Source organism: Rhinichthys klamathensis, unplaced genomic scaffold, assembly GCF_029890125.1.
Source record: "Rhinichthys klamathensis goyatoka isolate OS25496 unplaced genomic scaffold, OSU_Roscu_1.1 h1tg000224l_1, whole genome shotgun sequence".
Lineage (NCBI taxonomy): Eukaryota > Metazoa > Chordata > Actinopteri > Cypriniformes > Leuciscidae > Rhinichthys > Rhinichthys klamathensis.
In genome coordinates, this window is record NW_026606748.1 from 109,833 (window position 1) to 126,086 (window position 16,254).

The 16,254-nt window shown below is 49.6% G+C and overlaps 1 protein-coding gene across 2 annotated transcripts; it reads left to right on the plus strand.

Annotated features, from left to right (window-relative positions):
- The first annotated feature begins 4,455 nt into the window (after nt 1-4,455).
- On the plus strand, nt 4,456-15,544 carry nfkbiz (nuclear factor of kappa light polypeptide gene enhancer in B-cells inhibitor, zeta). 2 transcript variants are annotated; one of them, XM_056264817.1, is made up of 13 exons: nt 4,456-4,733; nt 5,120-5,208; nt 5,317-5,350; nt 5,445-5,533; nt 5,875-5,989; nt 6,101-6,296; nt 6,405-6,510; nt 6,624-6,770; nt 10,324-10,387; nt 10,478-10,629; nt 13,218-13,328; nt 13,412-13,579; nt 14,595-15,544. In XM_056264817.1, exons 1-13 carry the CDS (start codon nt 4,526-4,528, stop codon nt 14,637-14,639), a joined length of 1,524 nt encoding a protein of 507 aa, XP_056120792.1. In that variant the 5' UTR covers nt 4,456-4,525; the 3' UTR covers nt 14,640-15,544. The 2 variants fall into 2 exon arrangements, with proteins under 2 accessions (XP_056120792.1, XP_056120791.1); XM_056264816.1 differs by having other exon boundaries at nt 5,875-6,296.
- The last annotated feature ends 710 nt before the right edge of the window (nt 15,545-16,254 follow it).

Here is a 16,254-nt window from a genome sequence, read left to right on the forward strand (position 1 = left end):
AACACCACTAGCACTAACACCACTAGCGCAAGCACTAACACTACTAGCACTAACACTACTAACACTAACACTACTAGCACTAACACTACTAACACTAACACCACTAGCACTAACACTACTAACACTATCACCACTAGCGCAAGCACTAACACCACTAGCACTAACACCACTAGCACTAACACTACTAACACTATCACCACTAGCGCAAGCACTAACACTACTAGCACTAACACTAACACTACTAGCACTAACACTACTAACACTATCACCACTAGCACTAACACTACTAGCACTAACACTACTAACACTATCACCACTAGCACTAACACTACTAACACTATCACCACTAGCACTAACACTACTAACACTAACACCACTAGCACTAACACTACTAACACTAACACCACTAGCACAAGCACTAACACCACTAGCACTAACACTAACACCACTAGCACTAACACTACTAACACTAACACCACTAGCACTAGCACTAACACTACTAGCACAAGCCCTAACACCACTAGCACTAACACCACTAGGTGGAGCTCTTTAACTACAGGGATCATATGAGTTTGTTCTTGTGCTTCATTTGACATGAATAACCTGTTCTTCCTTTTGTGCTGTTTCTTTATATTTTATGTCATATAGACTAACCTCATTCATTCGCTCGTTCATTCATTTACATTGTCTTGAATTGTAGATGTGGATTATCTGGTTCAGTACACTTCTAAACGGTGTTGTTGGATTGATTTGGATCAGTCAATAACAGTAACCAAACTGTTCAGTTTATGAAGATCCTGATGATCTGTTCCCTACGGTGACGCATTGCTGCCACAAATTATTTTTCCACTCAATTATGTTGTTAAAACTACATATTTTTCTCGTAATAACGAGATGTAATGTCATTAACATAACGTAGTCATGTACAAAATACAAAAATGTACAAAAACCCTAACCTAACCCTTTATCCACATAAAATGTATATAGCCTATCATGCCTTTATCATACTTCTACATTCAAAAAGCTGAAGCAATAGCAGCCCCCAATGGACATTCATGTTAAAAGATCAAATTCTGCACACACCTTATTAATAAAGCATGTGTAGCCTACAGAATAGCAGATGAGCCCAGAATACGAGCATTGCGTTTAATTACACATTAAGCGTTTTCCTCCCATAGAAACCCTTATTACAAAGAAAAGTCTTAAAGGGATACTCCACCCAAAAATGAAAATCCTGTCATCATTTACTCACCCTCAAGTTGTTGCAAACCTGTATGAGTTTTATTCTTCTGCTGAACACAAAGGAAGATATTTTGAAGAACGACTGGAACTTTGGCAGTATTTTTTTTCTACTATGGAAGTCAATGGTGCCAAAGTTCCAATCGTGTGGAGCGCGCTCTGCCTGACGCGAGTGTGGAGCGCGCACTGCCTGACGCGCTGACGCGAGTGTGGAGCGCGCACTGCCTGACGCGCTGACGCGAGTGTGGAGCGCGCACTGCCTGACGCGAGTGTGGAGCGCGCTCTGCCTGACGCGAGTGTGGAGCGCGCACTGCCTGACGCGAGTGTGGAGCGCGCACTGCCTGACGCGAGTGTGGAGCGCGCTCTGCCTGACGCGAGTGTGGAGCGCGCTCTGCCTGACGCGAGTGTGGAGCGCGCACTGCCTGACGCCAGTGTGGAGCGCGCTCTGCCTGACGCGAGTGTGGAGCGCGCACTGCCTGACGCCAGTGTGGAGCGCGCACTGCCTGACGCGAGCGTAGAGCGCGCGCTGCCTGACGCGAGCGCGGAGCCCGCGCTGCCTGACGCGAGTGTGGAGCGCGCTCTGCCTGACGCGAGTGTGGAGCGCGCACTGCCTGACGCGAGTGTGGAGCCCGCACTGCCTGACGCCAGTGTGGAGCGCGCACTGCCTGACGCGAGTGTGGAGCCCGCACTGCCTGACGCGAGTGTGGAGCGCGCTCTGCCTGACGCGAGTGTGGAGCGCGCTCTGCCTGACGCGAGTGTGGAGCGCGCTCTGCCTGACGCGAGCGTGGAGCGCGTACTGCCTGACGCGAGCGTGGAGCGCGCTCTGCCTGACGCGAGCGTGGAGCGCGCTCTGCCTGACGCGAGCGTGGAGCGCGCTCTGCCTGACGCGAGCGTGGAGCCCGCACTGCCTGACGCGAGCGTGGAGCGCGCTCTGCCTGACGCGAGTGTGGGGCGCGCTCTGCCTGACGCGATTGTGGAGCGCGCTCTGCCTGACGCGAGTGTGGAGCGCGCTCTGCCTGACGCGAGTGTGGAGCGCGCTCTGCCTGACGCAATTGTGGAGCCCGCACTGCCTGACGCGAGTGTGGAGCGCGCTCTGCCTGACGCGAGTGTGGAGCGCGCTCTGCCTGACGCGATTGTGGAGCCCGCACTGCCTGACGCGAGCGTGGAGCGCGCACTGCCTGACGCGAGCGTGGAGCGCGCACTGCCTGACGCGAGCGTGGAGCGCGCACTGCCTGACGCGAGCGTGGAGCGCGCGCTGCCTGACGCGAGCGTGGAGCGCGCGCTGCCTGACGCGAGCGTGGAGCGCGCGCTGCCTGACGCGAGCGTGGAGCGCGCGCTGCCTGACGCGAGCGTAGAGCGCGCGCTGCCTGACGCGAGCGCGGAGCCCGCGCTGCCTGACGCGAGCGCGGAGCCCGCGCTGCCTGACGCGAGTGTGGAGCGCGCTCTGCCTGACGGGAGTGTGGAGCGCGCTCTGCCTGACGCGAGTGTGGAGCGCGCACTGCCTGACGCGTGTGTGGAGCGCGCACTGCCTGACGCGAGTGTGGAGCGCGCTCTGCCTGACGGGAGTGTGGAGCGCGTACTGCCTGACGCGAGTGTGGAGCGCGCACTGCCTGACGCGAGTGTGGAGCGTTCCTCAAGTTTAGCGCTATGGGCGTGGTTTTGAGCCAGCGGCCAGTCTAGAACAGAGGACCTGCGAGAGACTTCCCCCCGTCTCCATATGCTCTACTTCTATTGGATAGTCGCGTCGGGTTCAACGGAATTAATTTGCATAAAGATGGGCATCGGCCAGCTTTTTGACGCGCAGCATTTTTCCAAATGAAGGGCGCGTTAAAGTCACGTGACGTCACCCATAGGAATAAAGCGGAGCGCGGCGCGACAGAAGTATCGCACGGACAAGTGGATCCGCACCCTGACGCGGAGGCGCCGGCGCGATCACTCGCAGTTTCCTATCAACTGTGGAAACAACTTAACTTAATCAACATCATTTCTGGTCAAACAAAAAACAATAATACATCGTTCGTAAACTCACAATAACAAGAAAACATTGTGCTTTAGTAAAAGAAAAGAAAACGAACAGGACGCGCTTCATGGTCTCTGTGAACTGGAGCGCGTCTCAAAGATGAACTGAACAGCAGCGTTAGACTCTCAGACATGAGAAATAGAGCTATAAAGCTGGAAATGCCCACCAATGGAAAAAGTCGCATCGAAAGCAAGTACGGTTCCGTCTGATTATGTAACCCTGTCCGTGTGAAGGTGCGTTTCTCTCTCACGGAGATTCTGCAGCCGACACTGATTCAGAAAACACTAGTTTATCTTTACTCAAAAATCTTTAGTCTATATATGGCAACTCTAATCAATAGCCTCCATTTAATACTTGACATTATTAAATTAGGAATTAGTATCCAGCTCTTTACATTAAATTAGTTGAGTTAGCATAATTAGTTAATGAACTAATAAAATAATAAAATAGAGTTTGAATTAAGATGCTAACCATATATTTCTATATAGCATTGCTTATTCCGCCACAGGTGACAATCCGTTATACATGTGAAGATTGTAGGCTGTATCTTGAAGATTTGTGTATTATATTGTATCTTCTGTTATAAAGATGAAGATTGACATTTCGTTAATAAAAAAAAAAATAAGAACACAATGTTTTAAAAAAAATAAACAACTTAGGATTTGTTCTGTTAGATGTATTTTGACTAATTTTTTGTTTAATTAAATCTCTAGGTAATGAAGATGTAGCCTATTAACAAAAATAAATCTTATATATTAATATTTTATATATTAAAAAACGTATAGGCCTATGTAACATATATTTTAGAAAAGGGCCTCACTGATTAATTTTGCCTGGGCCAGTCAGTGTTCGCCTCGGATCGGGGGCTGCTATTGCTTCAGCTTTTTGAACGTAGAAGTATGATAAAGGCATGATAGGCTAGATACATTTTATGTGGATAAAGGCATATTTTGTACATGACTACGTCATTTTAAGGCCAAGAAAATATGTAATTTTAACGGCATAATATGTGGTAATAATGAGATGTTATTTCGTTAAAACGACATAGCCCAATCATCTCTCATAATGTTGTTTTAATTATATTTTAATTACATAAATGATTTTGAATGCTGGTGCGTGTGATCCAGAGCCGTTGTGTAATCCTGAAGTATTAATTAAGGCGTGTCCTGACGTCACGGCGCACGTCACGAGCTAATAAGTTCTCCAGTCAGTGTCGCGTCGCATCATTCAGATCAAACGCTCAGACGCGCGTCACAGCAAGAGAACATGATAATTGACAGAGTTTCTGAGGAATTCTCGTGTCTTCTGGACCGGGACACCGATGTTATGACCAGCCCGGTCCACCTGTGGTCGTTCTACGGTTGTTCTTCTCCCACAGAACCGAACCTGTCTGCCGGGTCCCCGAACTCGGACTCGGACCCGGACCCGGACCAGAGCTGGAGCGATGCGGGAAGCCCGCGGAACTCCGCCAACGGTAGGAAATAACAAATCACTATGTAATACTTATAATTAAAACGAAAAATTTAATTTAATTTAATTTAGCGAACCGAATGGGAGTCAAGAAAACAATGTGTTGGTGAATAAAACTATTGCGTAAACTGCTTAGACAAGTCAAACAAGTTAGTCATTTAATGTGTTTTTCCCACAAGACTGATCATAACTTTTTTTTTAAATCCATATACATAAAAAGGTCGATTTTTCTCATTTAAATCTGAAAAGTATAACTGATTACCACTTGACTAACTGCTTGTTGGTCAAACTATTATTTAAGTTTGTGCAACTAGACTGTCAAAAGTATGTTATTCAGTGTTTCAGAGGACAGTAATTAAAGGGATTAAAGTAAATGATGTTTAATTGTAGAAGAGCGTAAACGGAGTCACTATCAAGGTGTTCGAGTGAAGAACACAGTCAAAGAGCTGATCCTGCAGAAGCGCCATCACGACATCCAGGTGCTTATTACAACACATTATTTCATGTTTTATGACGGGGTTTATAAATCCACAGTGCTGTATTTCGTATTGTATTATTAATGGACATAATTATTTGCTTATTCACAGACTCAGCAATATCAATATGAAAGTGAATATCCAGGTAACTACATCACTGTATGCAGTTATGAGTTCTAATAGTACAAGGAAGTTGTTTGTCAAAAATGGCTGGAAAATTAATTTCCTGTTTTTTGTAGCCGTGACTCATTTGCTGCAGGGAACGAAGAGGCGAGCGGAGAGTCCGGCGCACTATCTGGCGAAACGAGTCGCAGACGGAAACATTCGGGTGCGTCTAATATTCAGTGTCTCATCTTTCTGTGATTCTAATGGAAAAAGATCTGTGTGTGTTTTGTTCTTCTGTCTTATACAGTTTAATAAGAATCTTAGCGTAGAGTATAGGTAATTCGAAATCAATTTTATTTAAATTAGTTTTGAAACTTCTCAAATCCGAAGCAAGAGACGATCTAGTGACGATTGGTCTTGTGTGGTGATGAACCCTTACAGGCCTACAATCAGCCCTCAGTGTGTGTGTGTGTGTGTGTGTGTGTGTGTTAGTGCTGATGTAGTTCCCTGTTCACATCCACATGATCCTGTAACTGTTGAACTCTTGCTGTGTGTTTCTCTCAGTCTGCATGTGTTCGCGGTGAGAACCCGCTCTTCGACGCTGAGATGCTGCAGGACATCGGCGAGGTGCTGTCCATCGAGTCCGTGAGCGTGAGCGGATGCCCAGTGCGTGTGTGTCGTGAGTCTCTCTCTGGAGCTGAGAGTGTGTGTCGTGAGTCTCTCTCTGGAGCTGAGAGTGTGTGTGCTCCAGCTCGGGGTCCGGAGTCTCTTCTGGGCCTGTTCACTGAAGCTGAGAGTGTGTGTCGTGAGTCTCTTCTGCCCCTGTACACTAGCTGCTCTTACACACACTCCATCCCAGCGCACACACACCATGTGACCCCAGCCGTCCCAGTGTCCTTCTTCCAGTGGCAGATCGAGCAGGAGGAGCAGAAACTGGCGGCTCTCAGTCCGGTGGAGCTCAGCACTCGAGACGGAGACGGAGACACGTGAGTCTTCAGATCATTACTGATATTGGAGTTGGAGAATCACAGGCTGAGAATCATAGAGAATCGTGATCTGTGATCATAGAATCAGTGATTGTGTCTGATTCGCAGGTTCTTGCACATCGCAGTGGCTCAGGGCAGGAGAGCTCTGGCTTACGTCCTCGCCAGGAAAATGGCCGCCATTGACATGCTGGACATGAAGGAACACAACCAGCAGGTACAGCCCCGAGAAATCACTCCCTTAACCGATGGGATTACCTGTGAATACACACCTGTGGACACACCCTGTTGTTACTGTTACTCATCTGATCTCATGCTTCCTCCAATCAGAGCGCGTTCCAGGTCAGTGTTGCTGCAGATCAGCACCTGATCGCACAAGACCTGCTTTCTCTCGGCGCTGAGATCAACACCCTGGACTCCTGGGGCCGGTCCCCGTTACACGTGTGTGCTGAGAAGGGCCACGCCCCCACACTGCAGGTACTCCTTTAACTCCGCCCCCACACTGCAGGTACTCCTGTTACTCCGCCCCCACACTGCAGGTACTCCTGTAACTCCGCCCCCACACTGCAGGTACTCCTGTTACTCCGCCCCCACACTGCAGGTACTCCTGTTACTCCGCCCCCACACTGCAGGTACTCCTGTTACTCCGCCCCCACACTGCAGGTACTCCTGTTACTCCGTCCCCACACTGCAGGTACTCCTGTTACTCCGCCCCCACACTGCAGGTACTCCTGTAACTCCGCCCCCACACTGCAGGTACTCCTGTTACTCCGCCCCCACACTGCAGGTACTCCTGTTACTCCGCCCCCACACCGCAGGTACTCCTGTTACTCCGCCCCCACACCGCAGGTACTCCTGTTACTCCGCCCCCACACTGCAGGTACTCCTGTTACTCCGCCCCCACACTGCAGGTACTCCTGTTACTCCGCCCCCACACTGCAGGTACTCCTGTTACTCCGCCCCCACACTGCAGGTACTCCTGTTACTCCGTCCCCACACTGCAGGTACTCCTGTTACTCCGCCCCCACACTGCAGGTACTCCTGTTACTCCGCCCCCACACCGCAGGTACTCCTGTTACTCCGCCCCCACACCGCAGGTACTCCTGTTACTCCGCCCCCACACTGCAGGTACTCCTGTTACTCCGCCCCCACACTGCAGGTACTCCTGTTACTCCGCCCCCACACTGCAGGTACTCCTGTTACTCCGCCCCCACACTGCAGGTACTCCTGTTACTCCGCCCCCACACTGCAGGTACTCCTGTTACTCCGCCCCCACACCGCAGGTACTCCTGTTACTCCGCCCCCACACCGCAGGTACTCCTGTTACTCCGCCCCCACACTGCAGGTACTCCTGTTACTCCGCCCCCACACTGCAGGTACTCCTGTTACTCCGCCCCCACACTGCAGGTACTCCTGTTACTCCGCCCCCACACTGCAGGTACTCCTGTTACTCCGCCCCCACACTGCAGGTACTCCTGTTACTCCGCCCCCACACTGCAGGTACTCCTGTTACTCCGCCCCCACACTGCAGGTACTCCTGTTACTCCGCCCCCACACCGCAGGTACTCCTGTTACTCCGCCCCCACACTGCAGGTACTCCTGTTACTCCGCCCCCACACTGCAGGTACTCCTGTTACTCCGCCCCCACACTGCAGGTACTCCTGTTACTCCGCCCCCACACTGCAGGTACTCCTGTTACTCCGCCCCCACACTGCAGGTACTCCTGTTACTCCGCCCCCACACTGCAGGTACTCCTGTTACTCCGCCCCCACACCGCAGGTACTCCTGTTACTCCGCCCCCACACTGCAGGTACTCCTGTCACTCCGCCCCCACACTGCAGGTACTCCTGTTACTCCGCCCCCACACTGCAGGTACTCCTGTTACTCCGCCCCCACACCGCAGGTACTCCTGTAACTCAAAAAAAATTTTATTAGTAAATAATCAGCAGGTCAGTACACTTAAATCAAATCTCGACATATATATGGTTTCATTTCCCACACACACTGAAGGACACATGACGCCCGCTGTATTTTTATTTTCATCCCGATATGAATGCATGAACTTCATCTCCAAAGCAACTCGAAGTCGCATTTTACCATTTCACTTGAGAAAAACTATCGTCATCTCATAAACACACTGGAACTCAAAGGTCTTCATGGCAACCCATCAAAATAAATGTTCTGTTTAACTTGAAATTGTGACAGAAATATATTACTGTTTTAGAATTTATCTAATCTCAATGTGCTAATAATACTCACACTGATAATAACAAATTATAATTTAAACTTATTTTTGTGCAGCACTTTGTTTGACAAAAGGGTTAGTTTAATTTCATGATTAAAAGAAAAATTAAATGTATATTTTATGCCTTAATTTGATTGGCATAAAAAATTAAATTAAATACACAAAAAAAACTTTTCTTAGAAATTACATTTTATTTTTAAATTAATAAATTGTTGTTATGAATTCAATTGATAAGACATGCTTTTTGCAATATTTGTGACAAGATCATTGCTGTCAAGTCCGGTAACACAACAAATCTGATGAAGCACTTGACAGCGCAGAATAAACTTACGAGCAGAAAGTTGTTCCGTCTTCGACTGCAGGAGGAACTGGAGCACGCGCTCCAACAGTAAACAGTACTGCTAAAACAGTAATATGTTTCTGTCACAATTTCAAGTTAAACAGAACATTCATTTTGATGGGTTGCCATGAAGACCTTTGAGTTCCAGTGTGTTTATGAGATGACGATAGTTTTTCTCAAGTGAAATGGTAAAATCGCATTATGATTCATTAAATAAATAGATCAGAATGTCAGGGCTTTACTGAGTCACATGTGAACACAACAACAATAGGCAGCATATTTCCCCGAACCTGTAGCTCCTGTCCATAACAACAATCAGACCGTCTTCCTGTTTCCGGCGTGACGATCGAGTCTGTCCCAAAAATACCTCTCAATGCGCCCTCGCGGACTCGCGCTAAGGGCCCTATAGGTCTGCACTACATGACGTCACCGAAGTGTCCACAAGTCCGGAGTGTGCCATTTGGGACAGGGCCTATCTAATCCAAATGAAAAGTGATTTGCTTTCACTATACTGCGGAAATGAGATCGTCAACTTCATCTCTGCAGCCGACACCGACTCAGAAAACACTAGTTTATTAATAAACAATTAAAATGTCTTCTTGCTTTTTTTACTTTCATAATCATTAGGCTACTTTTGCCAGTGGTTTGCAAAGCTGTATGTGCGTTATATCCCTCCTAAACATTAAAATTGAGTCCAAAAAAAAAGCCGAAAAAATAATAAAATGGATTTCTTAGGGCTCTACAACACTTAATAATAAACCTGTGGATTCAGCAGGACTGAATCTGTTCAAAAGCGAAGCTTCACATCAGATGAATTAAAACTAAACTTCTCATAGTTTTACCATGCTAACTGTTAGCCCACTATTAGCACGCTTATGGTCTAATAAATTTAAATAGATAAATGCTCCTTTACGAATTGACCTCACTAGTCGAACTCGTTAATTGACAAGTCAGTTGTTGAATTCACTCATCCTGGCCCAACCTAACCTACACTCGTGAAGAATGACAGTGTTTCCTTGTTAGCCTGCGCATGCGTCAGTTAGCTGGTGTCATTATCTCATCTATCAACAGTCCTGGTCTATCATTCAATCTTGATGCTCTGTGTTTATTTAACCAGGCGCTCGCTAACTTCCTCATAACATGCTTGAATAATATGCATTTCCTCAAAAAAGCGCCATGCAGTCCAGTGGAAAATTCCCCTCGAGCGGCAGCACAACAATGCCTTTGATAAGAGCCCAAACCAACATGCCTGTGTTTCTGCCAGCCAAGAAGTGTTGACGGGTCGTGACACGCAACCGTCTCTGCAGTCGTTACCCGTCACGCTACTGTAGCATTCATGCAGAACGCCTCCCTTCTCCCAGAATGCAGTGCATGTTCAGACCTGTTTACTCTGTTGTCTTGTGAGTTGTGACTAGCGTGAGTAAGAAACTCGCTGTTTCCCTCAGGCCATCCAGAGAAGCGTGCAGACTAGCGGGAGAGCGCTCGATGTGGAGGTGGTCAACTACGACGGTCAGTGAACTCTTCATCTGTCCTGGTTAACAGTGTTTACTCCCCAGCACATAAAACGGGCTCTAACCTCGTGTGTGTGTGTGTCTGTAGGCCTCACTCCTCTGCACGTGGCGGTGCTGTCCCACAATGCAGCAGTGCAGGAGCAGTGTGTGTCTCAGAGTCCGGCTCTGCAGCAGAAGAGGAAGATGCTCAGCGAGTGCATCGGCACACTGATGCTCATGGGCGCCTCGCTGGAGGCCAAGGTAAACACGCTACAGTCACGCCTCCGTCACGCCTCTGTCACACTACAGTCACGCCTCCGTCACGCTTCTGTCACGCCTCCGTCACACTACAGTCACGCCTCCGTCACGCTTCTGTCACGCCTCCGTCACACTACAGTCATGCCTCTGTCACGCTACAGTCATGCCTCCGTCACACTACAGTCACGCCTCCGTCACGCTTCTGTCACGCCTCCGTCACACTACAGTCACGCCTCCGTCACGCTTCTGTCACGCCTCCGTCACACTACAGTCATGCCTCTGTCACGCTACAGTCATGCCTCCGTCACACTACAGTCACGCCTCCGTCACGCTTCTGTCACGCCTCCGTCACACTACAGTCACGCCTCCGTCACGCTTCTGTCACGCCTCCGTCACACTACAGTCATGCCTCTGTCACGCTACAGTCATGCCTCCGTCACACTACAGTCACGCCTCCGTCACGCTTCTGTCACGCCTCCGTCACACTACAGTCACGCCTCCGTCACGCTTCTGTCACGCCTCCGTCACACTACAGTCATGCCTCTGTCACGCTACAGTCATGCCTCCGTCACGCTACAGTCACACTACAGTCACGCTACAGTCACGCCTCTGTCACGCTACAGTCACGCCTCTGTCACGCCTCTGTCACACTACAGTCACGCCTCCGTCACACTACAGTCACGCCTCCGTCACGCTTCTGTCACGCCTCCGTCACACTACAGTCACGCCTCCGTCACGCTTCTGTCACGCCTCCGTCACACTACAGTCATGCCTCTGTCACGCTACAGTCACGCTACAGTCACGCTACAGTCACGCCTCCGTCACGCTACAGTCACGCCTCCGTCACGCTACAGTCATGCTTCTGTAATGCTACAGTCACGCCTCCGTCACGCTACAGTCACGCCTCCGTCACGCTTCTGTCATGCACTAGTCACACCTCCGTCACACTACAGTCACGCCTCCGTCACGCTTCTGTCACGCCTCCGTCACACTACAGTCACGCCTCTGTCACACTACAGTCACGCCTCCGTCACGCCTCTGTCACACTACAGTCACGCCTCCGTCACGCCTCTGTCACACTACAGACGCCTCCGTCACGCTTCTGTCACGCCTGCGTCACACTACAGTCACGCCTCCGTCACGCTTCTGTCACGCCTCTGTCACACTACAGTCACGCCTCCGTCACGCTTCTGTCACGCCTCCGTCACGCTTCTGTCACGCCTCCGTCACACTACAGTCACGCTACAGTTATGACTCCGTCACGCCTCCGTCACACTACAGTCACGCCTCCGTCACACTACAGTCACGCCTCCGTCACGCTTCTGTCACGCCTCCGTCACGCTTCTGTCACGCCTCCGTCACACTACAGTCACGCCTCCGTCACGCTTCTGTCACGCCTCCGTCACACTACAGTCACGCCTCCGTCACCTTCTGTCACGCCTCCGTCACACTAAAGTCATGCCTCGTCACACTACAGTCACGCTACAGTCACGCCTCCGTCATGCTACAGTCACGCTTCTGTCACGCCTCCGTCACACTACAGTCACGCCTCGTCACACTACAGTCACGCCTCAGTCACGCTACAGTCACGCCTCCGTCACGCTACAGTCACGCCTCAGTCACGCTACAGTCACGCTACAGTCATGCTACAGTCACGCCTCCGTCACGCTACAGTCACGCTTCTGTCACGCCTCCGTCACACTACAGTCACGCCTCGTCACACTACAGTCACGCTACAGTCACGCCTCCGTCACGCTACAGTCACGCCTCAGTCACGCTACAGTCACGCCTCAGTCACGCTACAGTCACGCCTCCGTCACGCTACAGTCACGCTACAGTCACGCCTCCGTCACGCTACAGTCATGCTTCTGTAATGCTACAGTCACGCCTCCGTCACGCTACAGTCACGCCTCCGTCACGCTTCTGTCATGCACTAGTCACACCTCCGTCACGCTACAGTCACGCCTCCGTCACGCGACAGTCACGCCTCCGTCACGCTACAGTCATGCTTCTGTCACGCTACAGTCACACTACAGTCACGCTACAGTCACGCTACAGTCATTCTTCTGTCACGCTACAGTCACGCCTCCGTCACGCTACAGTCACGCCTCCGTCACGCTACAGTCACGCCTCCGTCACGCTACAGTCATGCTTCTGTAATGCTACAGTCACGCCTCCGTCACGCTACAGTCACGCCTCCGTCACGCTTCTGTCATGCACTAGTCACACCTCCGTCACGCTACAGTCACGCCTCCGTCACGCGACAGTCACGCCTCCGTCACGCTACAGTCATGCTTCTGTCACGCTACAGTCACACTACAGTCACGCTACAGTCACGCTACAGTCATTCTTCTGTCACGCTACAGTCACGCCTCCGTCACGCTACAGTCACGCCTCCGTCACGCTACAGTCCTGCTTCTGTCACGCTTCTGTCACACACTAGTCACGCCTCCGTCACGCATCTGTCACGCTACAGTCACGCCTCCGTCACGCATCTGTCACGCTACAGTCACGCCTCCGTCACACTTCTGTCACACACTAGTCACCAGTGCCGTCTGTCCCCGACTCACGCTGTCCCATGTTTCCCACAGGACCGTAAGAGTGGGCGCTCCGCTGTACATATGGCTGCTGAAGAGGCTAACGTCGAGCTCCTGCGCCTGTTCCTGGATCAGCCCAGCTACTTCTCCGTCATAAACGCAAAGGTTAGTGAGAGTGTTGTGTGGTGCTGGGCATCATGTGACCGCTCGCTGGGCATCATGTGACCGCTGTGTGATGTCATCGACAGGCGTTCAGCGGGAACACGGCACTCCACATGGCTAGCGCTCTGCAGGGTCGCCAGGCTCAGGTGGAGGCGGTCCAGTTACTGATGAGACGAGGAGCCGATCCCAGCGCCAAGAACCTGGAGAACGAGCAGCCGGCCCAACTGGTGCCCGAGGGTCCACTGGGAGAACAGGTGAGAGAGCTGGGATCAGGGTTATTTAACTCGATATATCACTCAGATCGGATCAGACCCGGGATCAGACTCAGTGTTATATAACTCTATATCACTCCCTGAGGCTCTTCTGCTGAACAGCCCAGTCTGGCGTCATTCTAGTTTCCACTCACCCTGTTCCTCCTCTCTCCACAGTTTCCACTCACCCTGTTCCTCCTCTTCTCCACAGTTTCCACTCACCCTGTTCCTCCTCTCTCCAGTTTCCACTCACCCTGTTCCTCCTCTTCTCCACAGTTTCCACTCACCCTGTTCCTCCTCTTCTCCACAGTTTCCACTCACCCTGTTCCTCCTCTTCTCCACAGTTTCCACTCACCCTGTTCCTCCTCTTCTCCACAGTTTCCACTCACCCTGTTCCTCCTCTTCTCCACAGTTTCCACTCACCCTGTTCCTCCTCTTCTCCACAGTTTCCACTCACCCTGTTCCTCCTCTTCTCCACAGTTTCCACTCACCCTGTTCCTCCTCTTCTCCACAGTTTCCACTCACCCTGTTCCTCCTCTTCTCCACAGTTTCCACTCACCCTGTTCCTCCTCTTCTCCACAGTTTCCACTCACCCTGTTCCTCCTCTTCTCCACAGTTTCCACTCACCCTGTTCCTCCTCTCTCCACAGTTTCCACTCACCCTGTTCCTCCTCTTCTCCACAGTTTCCACTCACCCTGTTCCTCCTCTTCTCCACAGTTTCCACTCACCCTGTTCCTCCTCTTCTCCACAGTTTCCACTCACCCTGTTCCTCCTCTCTCCACAGTTTCCACTCACCCTGTTCCTCCTCTCTCCACAGTTTCCACTCACCCTGTTCCTCCTCTTCTCCACAGTTTCCACTCACCCTGTTCCTCCTCTCTCCACAGTTTCCACTCACCCTGTTCCTCCTCTTCTCCACAGTTTCCACTCACCCTGTTCCTCCTCTCTCCACAGTTTCCACTCACCCTGTTCCTCCTCTTCTCCACAGTTTCCACTCACCCTGTTCCTCCTCTCTCCACAGGTGCGTCGGATCCTGAAAGGTAAAGGAGTGCAGTCCCGCTCCTGAACACCGAACACCCTTCGTCCCACAGGAATCGCTGTCAGTCAGGCAGTCCGGATCATGTACAGAACCATTTGCCACCTTCAGGCAGATGTCGGTTGTTTCAATGAAACAGTTTTATCATTGTTCACTACTGAGTAGTAGACGGCACAGGAAAGTGAGAGCAACGGTTCAGAGAATCTGCCTGGCAATAGAAGAGGGATCAGTGTTTGGGAAGGTTAGGGTGGATTATTCCACAAGTAATAATAAAGAGGAAGAGAGTGAAGTCGTCAGATTCAGTGACTGGGTTAAACAGTGAATCTCCTTCTCTTGTTCAGTGCAGATCTGAAGTCACGTTGCGTTTAGTGTGTAAAGGGTTGTAAACCATAATCTCCAAACAATATAACTATATGCGTATTGTTGTTATTTTTACTTTCAAGGTTTGCATGTTAAACATTATCAACAGTCTCTATCGGAGATGGTAATCAGTAACTTTAAACCAGTTGGACCAGAACGTCCTTGATTGTTGACTCAAGGCGTGTTTCAGCATGTCACTTTGGGACTTTCTTCCATTGATTATTAACTTTTTTGTGAGGTCATGTGATTCTCTAGAAGTCCTCTAATTATTATCCTGGATCAATATTCAGATTATTTAGTTTGAACTGTTATTCTCAGAATCAATAGTAAAACCTGCATTAAAATATGGTTAAAGGTGTTTCTTTATGAAAGCAGAGAGATGGCGTCAGTGCATTATAACCGCTCGTATTAAAGAATCTGCATGATGCTTGTGTTTGTGTGGTGATGGGTTCGTGTTCTGTGTGTATTATAGCAGGAGTGGGCTAGTGTTTCCCTGCAGGTCACTCGATATTCTGTAAGTTAGATTTTTGTCAACTGTAACCCAACCTTAAATAAAGTTTTGTTTTCCTCTGTTCTCACGAGTGTTTCAGCTTTCAACACATTTCAGAACAAAAGCACAGAAAACTGATCCCGACCAGGAAATAATCACACTGAATATGTGGAAAACAAGCACACACCTCAACATGACTTACAGGAACTCATGAAAAAGGCAGTAATAGTGCTAATATTCACCGTATCAATGACGTTTACTGGCACAGTACCTGTTGAAGTGTTTACCTGGGAAAGTCTCTGTCACAGCCGTGTTCATCTGCAAACAAACTTTGACCTTAAAATCACAATGACAAAATTTCACATTCATATACATACAATAGGCACACGGAAGACACTGAAAATAGATTTGAAAAGTATATCCCAGAGAATCCCCTCACTTATGCAAGTTTTATTTTTACTATAGGGAAGCAGAAGGTTTCCTCTTACTCCGAGTCTGGTGAAACTCGAGAGGACATTTGGGGACGCTCTAGTCAAATGAAGCATCCTCAGCTTTAACCTCGACTTCTGCATTTCCTTCTTCTGTCACGTTTACAAAAACATGAATCCACAATATTCTCAGCGTTCAGTGAACCGCAGTGATTCTCGTCATACTCAACATTCAGTGTCAGTTACTCTGGGTGTTTGTTTCAGAAGTAATATCTTGTATGAGGTTACAACAAAACCTGATACAAGCAGGACAAATATTATTCAAATGAAGATCATCTGAATGTGAAGATAATAAACAGTTTCATTG

Coding starts and splice junctions, on each gene's coding strand:
- nfkbiz (XM_056264816.1), top strand. CDS start 4,526: ATGATAATTGACAGAGTTTCTGAGGAATTCTCGTGTCTTCTGGACCGG. Junction 6,511..6,623: donor TGAAGGAACACAACCAGCAG/GTACAGCCCCGA, acceptor TCCTCCAATCAG/AGCGCGTTCCAGGTCAGTGT. Junction 10,388..10,477: donor GGAGGTGGTCAACTACGACG/GTCAGTGAACTC, acceptor GTGTGTCTGTAG/GCCTCACTCCTCTGCACGTG.